At 41.4% G+C, this 14,196-nt stretch overlaps 1 protein-coding gene across 12 annotated transcripts in view; it reads left to right on the forward strand.

Annotated features, from left to right (window-relative positions):
* The first annotated feature begins 268 nt into the window (after positions 1–268).
* BPTF (bromodomain PHD finger transcription factor) overlaps positions 269–14,196 on the forward strand; it is a 52,556-nt gene continuing 38,628 nt past the window's right edge. For 5 of the 12 annotated variants that reach the window (XM_030287438.4, XM_072936943.1, XM_072936937.1 and 2 more), the window contains exons 1-2: positions 270–1,176; positions 12,512–13,334. In XM_030287438.4, the coding sequence (XP_030143298.4) occupies positions 534–1,176; positions 12,512–13,334 (1,466 nt within the window). In that variant the 5' untranslated portion in view covers positions 270–533. Of the gene's footprint in view, positions 1,177–12,511; positions 13,335–14,196 lie in introns of all 12 variants that reach the window. The other 7 variants (XM_072936944.1, XM_072936938.1, XM_030287439.4 and 4 more) reach the window with 3 other exon arrangements.

A 14,196-nucleotide genomic window follows, 5' to 3' on the forward strand; every position in this document is an offset into this window, starting at 1 on the left:
GGGTTGGGGTCGGTGCCAGCGCCGTTGTCGGTGCCTGGGGTCGATATCGGTACCGGTATCGGATCCGGCGTCGGTGGTCGGTCTGGGTTTGGTGTCGGTGCCGGGTTCCGGTTCGGTCTGGGTTTGGTGTCGGTGCCGGGTTTCGGTTCGGTTGGGTTTGGTGTCGGTGCCGGGCTCGGTGGTCGCGGGGCCGCCCCGTCGCGGCGGTTCCCTCACGGCCGCGGCGGGCGCGCCCCCTGGCGGCGGCGGCGGGCGCGGCGGTCACGTGAGGCGCTCGGGGCCTGGTGCCGCTTCCCCCAGTCAGCGCGGAGCGGCCGAGGCGCAGGCGGGGAACAAGATGGCGGCCGGCGGCGATCCGGAGCGGGGCGCCGGCGATTCGCGTTGAGCCGCGGCCCGCTCGGCCCGGCCCCCCCCCCCGCCCCGGCCCCGCGCCCTCCGCGGGGCGCGGAGCCTGCCCGTAGCCGCCTGTCCGGACTCCGAGCGCCCTCCCGAGCCGCCCTTCCCCTCCCTTCCCCCTCGGCCAGCGCCCAGCGATGCGGGGCCGGCGCGGCAGGCCGCCCAAGCAGCAGCAGCCGGCGGCGGCCGCCGCTCCGGCGAGCGCCCCGGCCCCGGCAGGCCCCATCGGCGGGCTGCGCTCCCGGCAGCGCGGCAGCAGCCGCGGCAGGTGGGCGGCCGCGGCCCAGGCGGAGACGGCGGGGCCCAAGCAGAAGGGAGCCGGCGCTGCCCAGGCCTCGTCACCCGCCGCCGCCGCCTCGCCCAGGGGGGGCGGCAAGAGGAAGGCGGGCGGCGGCGGCGGCAGCACCCCCGGTGGGGGAGGCAGCGGCGGTAAGGGCAGGGGCAGGGCCGGGGCGGCAGGAGCAGGGGGAGGAGGAGGCGCAGGAGGCAGCTGCAACAGCCAAGGCAGGGCTGCCTCGTCCAGGAGGAGCATCAGCAAAGTGGTGTACGACGATCATGAGAGCGAGGAGGAGGAGGAGGAGAGCATGGTGTCCGAGGAGGAGGAGGAGGAGGGAGACCCCGAGGATAACCAGGACTCCGAGGAGGAAGAGGAGGAGGAGATAATGGAGGAGGAGGACGACGACGACTCTGACTACCCCGAAGAGATGGAGGATGAAGACGATGCCAGTTATTGCACTGAGAGCAGCTTCAGGAGCCACAGCACCTACAGCAGCACCCCAGGTAGAGAGTCCGTGGGCGAACTCAAACAAGTCGAGGGCACCCCACATGCTCCCTCTAGGCTGGCAAATACGGTCCGCACTCCCGTGCGAGGATGTGAGGGATGCCCGCGAGCACTCCCAGGGAGAGGGGTATGCAAATAACCACTGGTGGCAACCCCGGGGACGCGGGGAGCATTGGAAGATGCTCACAAACGCGTGCACGGAGAGGAGCAGGGAGGGCGGGCGGCACTTGCTGGAACCAGGGGATGCTTTGCAAATATTCATGGAGAACCTGGTGACCGCAGAAATGCGCGATCCACCAGGACGTGTTGCAAACAATGTCAAAAGTGTTGTGGAGCATTCAGTTTAAATTTAAAAACAAGGGAAACGAGAGGCATGACTTGCAAAGAGGTCTTGTCAATTACATACAGGAAAGGCTGGCTTGTGCTTGCAAATACAACTTGATGTTGAAAGGAAAGGAAGCACATGTAAGTTGAAGTGGCTTTAAAAACCAAAAAACTGTAAACACGGAGAATTTTCAGGCTTTTGAGGTCAGAGCTATAACTGGATCCAGCATCTACTGGCTTTAAGATAAAAGTAGCTTTCCAAGGAGGGAAATGAGGTGCATTGTTCAAAATGGAGATTGCATTGTTATAGTTTGGGGAAAAGTGCACAGGGCCTCATTGCAAGGATGTAAACCTAGTCTGAGTTCAAAACAAAGATTAAAAGGTGGAGGTTGAGTCAGAGGTCTTGCATTTAAATACTGCGTTTATCTTAAGATATGGCAACCTTTAAAACTCATGTTGGGGTTAAAATTCATTAAATATAATTGTGATTTTTTTTTTTTTGTTTTATTCTAGTGGAAAATTTGGGAAATTTTTAAGGCCTGCATTTCTGCTTGTCCTTAATTGGTTCATTCATGAAGCTTCAAAAATTCTTTTATTTAAACTTAACTACTTTGGATGTGTTTGAACTCGTTCCAGAAAGGAATTCAAGCTTAGAATATTTTATTTTGTTCTTATTTTCTTTCTTTCTTTCTTTTTTTTTTTAAGTCCCTAAACCAGGAGAGTAGTTCAACTTATAGGTAATTTGGGCTACAGGGTGGCAGACACTGCTGTTGTTCCAGTATTTGGCCAGTTTGGAAGGGGGGAAGAACAGGTTGTTGGTGTGAATGCATTGCATCGTAATTAAAAAAGGAATGTAGTTCCGAGTAGTTGGCTGATGACTTTTCAAACGGGGAAAGTACTGGCTGCTAAATATGTCATTTGTTTTTATTTTGGTGAGTTAATGATATCAGTTCATTCTGTGACTTCATAATAGTACTTTAAAAACCTCTGTATGTTTGTCTATATATTTTTTAAACTTATATCCATATGCTTCAGAACCTAAATGAATCAAAATAAGTACATACATTACTAAATTTATTTAGAGATAATTTTTAGATTATGTTAGTTTACCTGTTGCAGTAATGTCCTGCAATCAAATTGAATTTTTTTGCATAAAGATTGAGATCTGGCTTCACAGAATGAAAAAAAGCTCTAAAATACTCTCTTGACTTTTAACTCTCCATTTTCTTCTTAGTTGCGATAACTTTCATTTTTATTACTTTTTTGGGAATGCTTATGTCAGGGAAAGAATATTTTTATGATTTTAACTGGCTAGGTCAGGATAATATTTTTTACATGAGCATCCATGTTTAAAATGAGTTCTGCAGAGAATGGGTGTATGCCATTTTTCAAATGTGCTGTCTTTTGGCAAATCAGAAGATAGCTCTCTGTGCATTGTTGTACAAGCATAGACAGGTTTTACATGGTATTTAGGTGTATCAGAAACCATTTTGATAATTTATATGTTTATTTCTCACTTGGTCAGGATGACTTCAGTTAACTTTCTTAAGAGAAGCGTAAGTGCAAGCATTTTTATCCTTAGGTGCTTTTTGCTCTTATACCGAGTTTTTGAGAGTTAAAACGTTTGTATTGTTATTTTGGCAATGTGCTGGTGCTTCTCATTAGTTCAGCGTTTTCCTAAAGGTCTCCCTCCTTCCCTTTCTCTCAGACACGCTCTTGCCCTTCTGCAAGGAAAGTTTTCATCCAGGCAGCTCAGCTCAGTCCGTGCCTCTCGTGGACAAACACCTGCTCTGGCAGCGTGGCTGTGCAGGGTGGCACCGATGGAAGTCTCGGGCTCGGCATGATCCAGCAGGAGATGCCGGCCCTCAGGGCAGCGCTGAGCGGCAGGGCAGGCTTGGGCTCGCATCGGGGTCTCTGTGTCTGTGGCCGGTGCACAGAGGAGGTCACAGCAGGCAGGGCTGGGGAGTTGTGTCTCCTCCAGGGGCTCCAGAGCTGCTGGACTCGGTGCTCCCTGAGCCGGAGTTGGTCCTTAGCTGTGTTTAGATACAGGGGTTGTTTCATATCCTTGTCTCGGAGCCAGGCAGAGTGTAACACGGTGACAGAGCTCCTGTGCTGAGCTGCAGGGCTCCAAGGAGCGTCTCCTCCCTGGGCTTGAGCTGGCTCCTGATGGAATTGGCAGGTTTTTTACCAGAAGAGATGATGAGCAATCCTTCTCCCCTTACCCTCCAGCCACTTCCAGGATGTACTCTTAGGGGCTGAAGAGTATTTTTGAGAGCTGGGTATTGAATAAGTGCCATCCCAGTCAAACTCTCCTGCCAACCAAGCTTTTACAGGTAAATTACATCCCACTTAAATGGGGGATGGACTTGCTACAGTTTTCTCTAACTTAGGTTGAACAAAGAATTAAAAGATCCCAGAGCAATGTCTCTAGCCAAGAAGGCCTCAGGTTTTGTGCTCTGATGGGACACTTATGATTTATTTTGAACTTAGATGTAGGAGTACATTCTACTATAATATGGTAGTAAATTAATATTATTGTAATACAAAATAATATTATTAAACTATTTAAAGAAACAGTATCTTAGAAAAGAGAAAATGCTTAATATCCCACTTAGTCATGGTACAGTAAAAACATACTGTGTGAATAACAATTCTTTCTTTTTATTCTGCTGGATATACTTTTTGAGGGATTTTGTTTTTGTAATGTCCCTTCCCTCTTGCCCCTTTGCATCCCCAGAAGGTGGATGAACTGTTGGGAAAGGTATCCTCTATAACTTGTATCACTAAGCATTTTTGCTGTCCCCGTCCAATGTGCATTCTACTTGAGGGTTGTCACTGTTGCATTATAGTTACTAAGTATTTTTCACATGTTGCAGAATTTTAAGAGGAGGCTTTAATCAGGATGCCTAGAAGTCCTTCATTTTTTGTTTATTGATTTTTCTTCACCAGAAAACTAGCTTTAGGAAGAGCTATAGATCTAGATTTCAGCTGAGATCGTCTGTCAAACAAACAAATAACACCGGAGTTGGGAGACAATATTTATCTTAAAATACAATAAATAATACTTTTAGTTGGATTTTGCTTGTCTGAGCATTTGCAGGGACTGACCATTGCTTCTGATAACCAGTTACTTCACAGTTTTCATGCTCTTGAAGAATTGTGTAAGTGGAGACACTGAGATACGACATTAAGATATGCAGCCTCTTTTGTCTACCGTGTGAGAAGATTTACCAGCCTCCCAAACATCCTACCTGGGCTACCCTCTTCTCTAAATTAAACCTGGCATGCTCTTATTTTACCATTTAGCCATCTGCACTTTGATTTGTACTCTAGGGGGAAGGATCACTAGGTAGTCATGCCAGTCTTGGAAAATGTAGAAGACGATTCTTAACAAAGAAATTGTTTAGAAGGCCAGGGGAGTAAATCTGGGGCTGATCCTGCTGCATTGACTTGTAAATTGGCAACTTAGCTGAAGTGAGCTTTGTCAGTCATCTCAAGCTCTGAGCAGCAAATACCTCGCCCTTATCAAAGTATGTGTGTTGTAAAGGATAGTGTGCTGCAGTGACTTTATTGAGCAAACTTTTTTTGTAGATCTGCAGTAAAATTCTGTAAGCATTCATTGTGTTGCATAGAACAGGTGTAAGGTGAATAAATGTGGATTTTAGTAGGCTGGGGCTGGCTTTCAGGACTCACTGACTTCTTAAATTAATTATCAGCTTATTAGTTATAAAAGTTTATCCTGAGTGTGTCCCAAGAAATTGTCTAAGTGTTCCTGAGAATCATTTTGCTTGTGCTACCTGTGGTTTTGTGGGGTTTTTTCCTTTGCTGGGTTCTAGGCACAAAGGGCTGTGCCTCTGAGTCCTTCTCAGAGTGATCTCACTTGCAGCTTGTCTTGCATTTGCATTAGTTATCCAAATATTAAAATGATTCCATAGAACTTGGGGGGGTTTGTATTCCTGGCTCCTGAGGGAGTGCTGCTGGCCATAATCTTGGGAAATTAAATTCTTAAAAGTAAAATCAGTCGAGAACCCTAGTTTGATTTAAAAGTGTATGCTGACAGGTGTGCAAACTGAAAAAGGAAGCAGGCAAAAGTTTTGGTTTCAAAAGAACATAAAGACCTACTTTTGTACAAGGCAAGGCAGGAGTCAAATTTTACTTTAGGAACACGTGAGAATTTGTGTGATGTGAGTGCACTCAGGATCTAGTCTACTAACCAGTGATTTTTTCATTTGTGTTTCAACTTCCAAAGCTTTTTTGGTGCTTGGAATACCTCATTTTGAATGTTTGTTTCGTTTTTAAGTTTTATTTATGGCTGAATTTTTCTTTTCTCTGGACTAAATAAATAAATTTGGGTTAGGTGTGATTACTGTGGAGTAATATTCAAATTGGAGCTGCACCTACAAGTAGTTACAAATGCATCTTATTCTTTTAGAAATTTTTTCTGGAAGAGACTCTTTGACTGTGAATATTAGAAACATTTTCATGTTGGCATTTTTAAAAGGGAAGAAGGTGTTTTGTGAAAGTCAAAGCCTTTAATTTCAGCCCATCCCAAGAAAAATATTTAGATTTTTCTATTTTGGCACTACTTTTCATAATATATTCTTATTTTATGTTGAACTCATTCATTTTACTGCCGTTTTTTCTTTGGTGGAAGCTGAGCAAATGTTCTCCCAAGAGGTTGACTTTTAATTAAAGAACCAGTTTGGATATTGCTGTGGCAAACATGCAGCTCTATCCAGTTTCTGCATTCTGCTGTGAAAGGAAAGAAGGAACACCAAAAAAAGGTTCTCTTACATGTTGTCATCAAGTGTTTTCCAGTTTTCTCGGTGATATCTAACAAAAACTCATGTGTTGCTGTACAGTCCCATTTGAAACGTGCCTGGTGCAAAGCAATAATATGGACAGCAAATGTGTGTTTATTAAAACCAAACCAAAATAGGAGGGTCTCAGGTCGTCTGAGGGCAGTAAAAAGGCAAAGTTTTCAGAAGGAAGGAGAATGTAGGAGAGGGCATCTTCTCTAAGGAGTGCTCGTGCTCCCAGGACATTGTATGTAACTGGCTGCTGGTCTTTATGTTGAGAAGTTTTTGCAGTGACTCACAATCTGGAAAACAAAATCAGCTCAGTTCTACTTTACTAAAGATGGACTTTCATGTAAGAGTAGTGTGGTTTGACATGGCTTGTGGAACTTGAAGCCAAAATGTAAATCTTCTTTTGGGGAAAACGGAAAGTCTTTTCTGGGGTCAGTTAGTGGAGTGTGACTGGAGGGGTGGGGGTTTGTTCTATATTTCCCCCACCCTGTGACAGGTTGCTGAAGTATCTGACACTCCTTGGTCTCTTTTCTTTCCCCAATGCTCCTACCAAGCTTATCCTCTCCATGGCAACTGTGAGCAGGAGCTCTGAGCTGGAGAGCCCAAGTGCTGAGGAATGATGAGGAAGAGAAAGTTCTGAGAGAAGAGAAATGAGACCAGTTGTGAACTTTCAAGTCAAGAGAGACTGGAACCAGTGTTTATTTTTTAGGTCAGACCTATGCAGCCACCACTTTGTCCCTGTTTAAACAAGACAGTGGTTCTGGCAGAATATTTGTAATATTTGTTCTGTAGGACGTTCATCCAGCAGTCCAGTACCTGAAATATGTTGGGCTGTATGTGCTGGAGGGGAGGGGTGTTTAACATCAGTGAGACAAGGCAAAACTGGATTTCTGTGATTTTTGTTAGCCTACATGTGTATGGTGATTGAATACAACTAAAGCTGAGGAGCATGAAACTGTATTCTGCACACTGATGTCTATAGTTAATTCAGATATTCTGTATAAACCAGCAGATGTGTTAAAGATGGGTCAAGTAGTTTTAAATTCTGTACTCTCCTGTGGTGAAGAGTAGATGTGACTTTCCCTTTTCTTCTTTCAGTCTGTGAATGAAAATGGAGACAAGGTTTTTGTCTTTTAAACTCTTTATCATTTCTAAATTCTGAAAGGGTCAGCATTTGAAACAAGTAGGTTGAGTAGATGCAAAATAAAGCAATTATTTGGGTTTTTAAAGTAAATTCTGATTTTGGGTGTTCAGATTGTTATTTGAGTAACTTTGTTTTATTTCAAATATCATTAGTGTGTTTGCTTAAATATTTGTAATATAAATTATTTTAATAGGTTATCCTAAGTGTAGACTATAATTATCAGTATCTGATAATTATAATGTGCCATGGAAATAGAATTGTTTACTCTTTAATCTTAATTATAGGCAGCTCTTCAACTAGAGAATTCAAAATAGGGACAGGTAACCACCGCAGACTGCTTCAGCACTTGGGGAGAGACAACCAGTGAAGGACTTGACATTTTTAAGAAGCTTGTGCTCAATAGAAATATAGTGCTCAGACACTCCAGGGGATCTGGATCCTGTCAGTATTCCAGCTGTGGCAGCAGGAAGCTATTGGCAAATAAATTTTTTTCCACCAAATAAAGCTATGGAATTTGAGTGGTGTAGAAGTGGACATTTTCTCCTTTTGTACTCCCTCAAACTTGGAAGTGAAATTTGATTCAAAGACTTAGTTTCTGCATCTTAACTATCTCAGAAGTATCTAATTTGCATATAATAAAACAAGAGTATGTTTTGGGAAACTTCAGTGTGGGTAAATTGAGAGTAGATTTCTTGAATTTAGAGTAGTTACATGAAAATTCAGTTTAAAGTCTGGTCAGTCAGGTGATGGTGCTTAAAGGAAAAGTAACCTGCCAGTGCACCTGCTCTACAATCCTCTTGGTGGTTATGGAGTTAAACAAAATAGTACATACTACAATTTCAATTTGAAACAAAAATTCTCCATGGGGGCCCAAATCCTTGACAAGTGACAACAAGTTTAAAAAATAATAAAAAAAAAATGTCAAATCCTAGTATCTCTTAAATAATTTAAACTTCATTCTAGTTTGAAGTGGCCAGAGTTCTTTGTTGGGCTGTGGGTTTTTGTGTCTGCCACTGAATGTTGAATTTAAATATTGGCCCACTTGCCTCATGAAAAAGAAGATTGTCTTTGAGAGTAAAGAGCTTTAAAAATTGTATATGTTTATTGTAGGGAGACATTTGTCAATGCTTGAGGGATTTTTTTGTGTGTTTATGAGACACAGTTGGATAAACATGGACTGTGGTCTTCAAAAACCCTCACACAGGAGGTGGAAGTGCTCCAAAGCAGGGTGAGCTGTGAGGGTTGTCAGCACACTGAAAAACCAGCAGTGAAGAAAGGTTATCCACCCAACCAGTAAAATACCAACATTTCAGCTCGAGAAAGAGACTTGTAGCACTTTGACATCATTATATTTTCCATTGACCTGCACTTTTAATTTCAGTTGAGCAGCCACTTGCAATGCTTCAAGATTTATGAGCACCTTGGCAGAGAATGTCCATCCTTTTCACTGAAGATTATTAGATTGCTTGGGGTTTGTTGGTTTGGGCTTTTGAGGTTTTTTTTTTTAGGGTGTCTGAGTGTTTCTTGAGATCACAGTTGATGTATTGGCCAGTAATACATTTAAGCACAAATTGCTGGGAATTTCTGAATATCCAAATCACAGTTTGTGGCTCTCTTCTCTACTTCAAATTCTCTTAGTCTCCAGTATAGAAAATATTAATAACAAATTGAAAGTAAAATTGGAAAGAAAAAAACCCAGCATAGAAAGATTTTAAATGCTGTGCCATCAAGTCATTTGAGAAAAATACAGTTTCTTTCTAAAATATTCTGCATCTTTGAATACTTGCCTTTTTTAGCTCTGGAAACCAGTTTATATTTAGTTGAGAATTGTTCAGAGCAGTTCAGTGTCCAAAAAGAGAAATTATTTGAGCTCTTGAGCTGTGGTGTGTGGTTTGTAGTGTGGATGGGGAGTGTTGAGGTGCACAATATCATAATGTGCTGCAACAGTGAGGCCTACCACAAATGAAGCACACATTTTATAACCCAGTCTGCTTTTCCTATTGTTTGTTTTATTATTGCTTTTGAAATTTCTGTTCTTTATACCAAAACAAACATGAAAATTCACAAATTGATTTAAGTAGGAGATGGAATGGTGTGACTAATGCAGCCACAGGGTTGTATTGTGCTTGCACCAAAGTACAATTCTTTATTATGCTATTATGACACATTTATATCCTGATAACACATTTCTTCTAGATCTGTAATAGAACCAATGTGCTTCCTTTGTAAGAGGAAGTGTTAGAGATTAACTTTTTCAGAACCTATTAGGAATGCCTTGCTTTAAATTCTTTTTTTATGCCCCTATTAATTTCATGTGACAAATCTACAAGTGGTTTAAGGTTGCACCAGCAGATGTTTAGATTATATTTAGGAAATTTTGTTTTTCTGAAGGGTTGTAAAGCGCTGGAAGAGGCTGCTCAGGAAACTAGTGTAGGTCACTACCCCTGGAGGTGTTCTGAAATGTGTGGATGTGGCACTTGAGGACATGGTGGTGCGGCTGAGATGGTTGGGCTTGATCTTGAAGATGTTTTCTACATTAATGATTCTGTGATTCTATACCATGCTTATCTCGTGGTAAAGAGACATCAGCAAATTGGTGTTTGGAATCCATTTATTTTTCCAGCACTAGACCTTCACTCTGGTTTATCTTTGTCTAAAAATTACTAGGGGGATTTGTCACTTCTCATTAGTTCAGGTAAAGCAGGGTTAACCTCCTTGCCGCTCTCTTTCTTGAAGGACTGTTTCATGGCATTACTGTGTGACACACACATTTTTCTGCTAAAGAAAGAATCCTGGTTGATAGCTCTGTTGGCTTTTGTCATATTTGGACTCTGTGTGGGCCATCAGTGATTTCAGAATATCTGTTCTGTGGTGGTGTCCTGCATGGCCAACTGTGAGTGCAATGTTGAAGGAAGCTTCAGGACCCCAAAGTAGTTTATTGTGTGAGCATGTCTTCTTTTGCTTTGGGGTCTTCTAATTAAATAGCTTACGCACATATGATTTTGGATCATGTTGATAGAAAAGTTGAGTTTTATCTAGAGAACACTTACTTCGTGCCTGGCTGTGAAACTCCTTTGTCTTTGTGTGTTTGCCATGATTAAACTTTTTCCATTTATTAGTGCAGAGGCATGTTGGAAGACAGTCATAGAAGCATTCCTTCGCTTTCCACAGTCAGAACTCAAACTTGGAAAGTTATTTTTATCCACAGATGAGGTTCACTTGTTACTTCAGTAATGGAAACATCTTGCAGTTCATGTTCTATATTGTTTGGTGTGTAATTTGTTGTACCCGATTTCATTAACTCTGGAAAGGGAGATCTATGTCTGGTGCCTTCTTGCCATACCAGTCTAGGGGTTGATTTATTTTTCTGGAATAATTTGTTGTACATCAAGATATTTCTTAGTGGTGGCTTTTTTTTTTTTTTTTTTTTTTTTTCTGGTAACTTTTTTTTCCCTTTTCAATGCATTAATGTTTTAATGATGCTGTTTCAGGTTCAGCAGGATCTGCCTTAGCAGGTTTTCTCCCACATTAGACTTATTTTCTGTATTTCTGAGAGTATTGAATGGAGTAGGATGGGTTGAACAAATGCCACAGAGAACCATTTCCATTTAGTGGTAACATCCAAGCTGTCTGAGACTCACTTTATCTCTTAATTTCCTTGAACGAGTTTTTGGGGAGGTCTGTTATGTGCAGAATTTGGTTAAGAAATTATGAATGTGAATCTTAAAATTCCAGACTATCGGTTGTGTCACTATTCAGTGTCAGAACACACAAAGTTTAATACATGTCCCATTTTAAGGAAGTGTGTGGGGGAAATGGCTGCTATGGGTAACTGCAGTTTTTATTTAGCTTTTCACCATGCATGAAGTGTCCTGCTGACACTTGTCCGTGGACAATGGGTAATTTTGAAATTTAGTTGTTGACCAGAATCTTAGTATACTTAGTAAGAGGACCTAAAACCAGTTTTCATCTCAGTTCTTGGATTAAACCTAGATGATGGTTGATGAGATTTTCTCAACTTGGTTTTTTTTTCTATAAAGGGAAATAAGCTTAATGAGTGCATCTAAAACTGTCAACTGATAGCTGAGAAATAGTTGCATGTAGCTGGTTATTTTGATAGGAGATGAAAATATTTCATCTGTCAGGTAGTGTCATTAAAAAAACATTCCTCTTTTATTTTTCCTTCTGCTTGGCATCAAGGATAGTGGAATCCAAGGGAAGGAAGTGTAGCATCTTATCTGAATTGACATCTGAGACTGAATTAATTATGCTCAGTGTCTTTTCTTTTAGGTAGTAAAGCAGCTCTTTGGATTAGCTTTTATTGGTAAACTTTGTCCTTCTGTAATTTTGCTTCCTCATTCTGTGGATATGGCTCCTGTTTTATTGAAGCATGAGAGTGGGTTGGAGGGGTGTGTGTTTGTTTGTTTGGAGAAATAGAGAATTTTTGAAATATTTTTGTAAAACATCACATTTACCTTCTGGTGTTGGTTTGTAGGTAGTCATGAGAAACGTTCTAGTTAGAAAGCAGTGGGCAACACGCTTTAGGTTCTCTTTTGTATTTTAATTTGGTTGCAATTGATGTCATATAACATCTGCTTGAAATGAGCTTTTCTGGATGCCCTTGCTAGAGAGGAGAATAACTTGCAATCATTTAATACTAAATACCTGTTTGGAGCTTGATGTTTCAGGTTTAAGCTAGTCATGTTGAATAAAAGTGAGAAAAAATTATTTTTTGGCTGCAGGAAATGTCAATTTTTTAAAAGTAATTTAAACAATTACATTTCTAGATTTCATTTTAAAGCTTCAGTGAATATATGTTGTACGTGAAATGCAATTCCTGTATGTGTCTAAAGCAAAACTTCAGTTATCTTGTGTTATATTTTCGTACTGTTAGTTAAAGTATAAGATGATTAGCTGAGTTAACACATTTATGTAACTGTGAAGCTTGTGAAGCCTTAATTTGCATTAGTTCAGAATGTTAACACAGTGATTGATGATAGATGTTCAAACATGTTGACCTGTGAACAGCAAAATTCTTACTGTTGTTTCTTATTCCAGGTAGGAGAAGACAGAGAGCACATCGTCCTCGTTCTCCAATATTGGAAGAAAAAGATATCCCACCCTTGGAGTTTCCTAAATCCTCAGAGGACTTAATGGTGCCTAGTGAGCACATAATGAATGTTATTGCCATCTATGAGGTACTAAGGAACTTTGGCACTGTTTTGCGCCTCTCTCCTTTTCGTTTTGAGGACTTCTGTGCTGCTCTGGTAAGTCAAGAGCAGTGCACACTTATGGCAGAGATGCATATAGTGCTGTTAAAAGCAGTTTTACGTGAAGAAGACACTTCAAATACTACCTTTGGACCTGCTGACCTCAAAGATAGCGTTAATTCCACTTTGTATTTCATAGATGGAATGACGTGGCCAGAGGTTCTGCGGGTATATTGTGAGAGTGACAAGGAATACCATCATGTTCTTCCTTACCAAGAGACAGAGGACTATCCTTATGGACCAGTAGAGAATAAAATCAAAGTTCTGCAGTTCTTAGTGGATCAGTTTCTTACCACAAACATTGCACGTGAGGAGTTAATGTCAGAAGGTGTTATTCAATATGATGATCATTGTAGGGTTTGTCACAAACTTGGGGATTTGCTTTGCTGTGAGACTTGCTCGGCCGTGTACCACTTGGAGTGTGTGAAACCCCCCCTGGAGGAGGTGCCCGAAGATGAGTGGCAGTGCGAGGTCTGCGTGGCACATAAGGTGCCTGGAGTGACTGACTGTGTGGCTGAAATCCAAAAAAACAAACCGTACATCCGACACGAACCTATTGGATACGACAGGCACAGGCGGAAATACTGGTTCCTGAACAGGAGAATCATCATGTAAGTGAGCTAATCACTGTATAGTTTCTGAATAATAATATCATGGTTTTAATACATATTTAAATTGCTGTTGCCATCTTAAAATTCTTCTTTCTTTAGATAAGACTGTTGCTTGCTGTATTGTAAGGAGATTACTAAAGACCATGTAAATAATCCATATTTATCCAAAATTAATATTCTTATAATCTATACATAAAAAGGACATAATAACAGGACCTCAGGCTTAATATTAATGTGCCTAAAACACATGAATGTGAGGTAAAGAAAGGGAATATTAATGAGAACTCCCCAGTTTCTTGTAGAAATTACTGAAAAGAAGTTTGATTATTTTTATGATCACATGGTGTGTAGGACACTACTTGTGGTCTGTCACCTGCTTAAGCAGTGTTTAGCTGCCAGGTTCTGGTACCAGTTTGATGCTCTGCCTTTGAAGCTGAAACTTTCAGAGGTGCTCAAAGGAAGTTATTGTTCCTAGAAATGCAGAAAATGTTGCATTGAACGTTGTTCTGTAGTGCAGAGAATGTCACCGTAGAAAATCATGCCTGTCTTCGAGGAAGGTACTGTGTGTGTTTCACACAATTTCTTGTTACTGGTTGGTCTCAAGATACAAATATACCTCAAAATATTAATAGGAATCAAACCCTTGCTAGTGAGGGCATTGTGCCCCGGATTTTACCTGAAAAGTTGAATCTGAAATTCATTTTTCACAGGAAAATGGCTAAAGATTGGTTTTCTCATAAAAGACTGTTCTTACCTAATTGTTCTCATAGTGGAGGAGAAACAATATTTAAGTAAGATCAATGGTATTGTTAAATTAGGACAAATAGAGATTTTAGCAGAGCTCTCAAAACACAGAAACACA

Source organism: Taeniopygia guttata, chromosome 18 (genome assembly GCF_048771995.1).
Source record: "Taeniopygia guttata chromosome 18, bTaeGut7.mat, whole genome shotgun sequence".
Classification (NCBI taxonomy): domain Eukaryota; kingdom Metazoa; phylum Chordata; class Aves; order Passeriformes; family Estrildidae; genus Taeniopygia; species Taeniopygia guttata.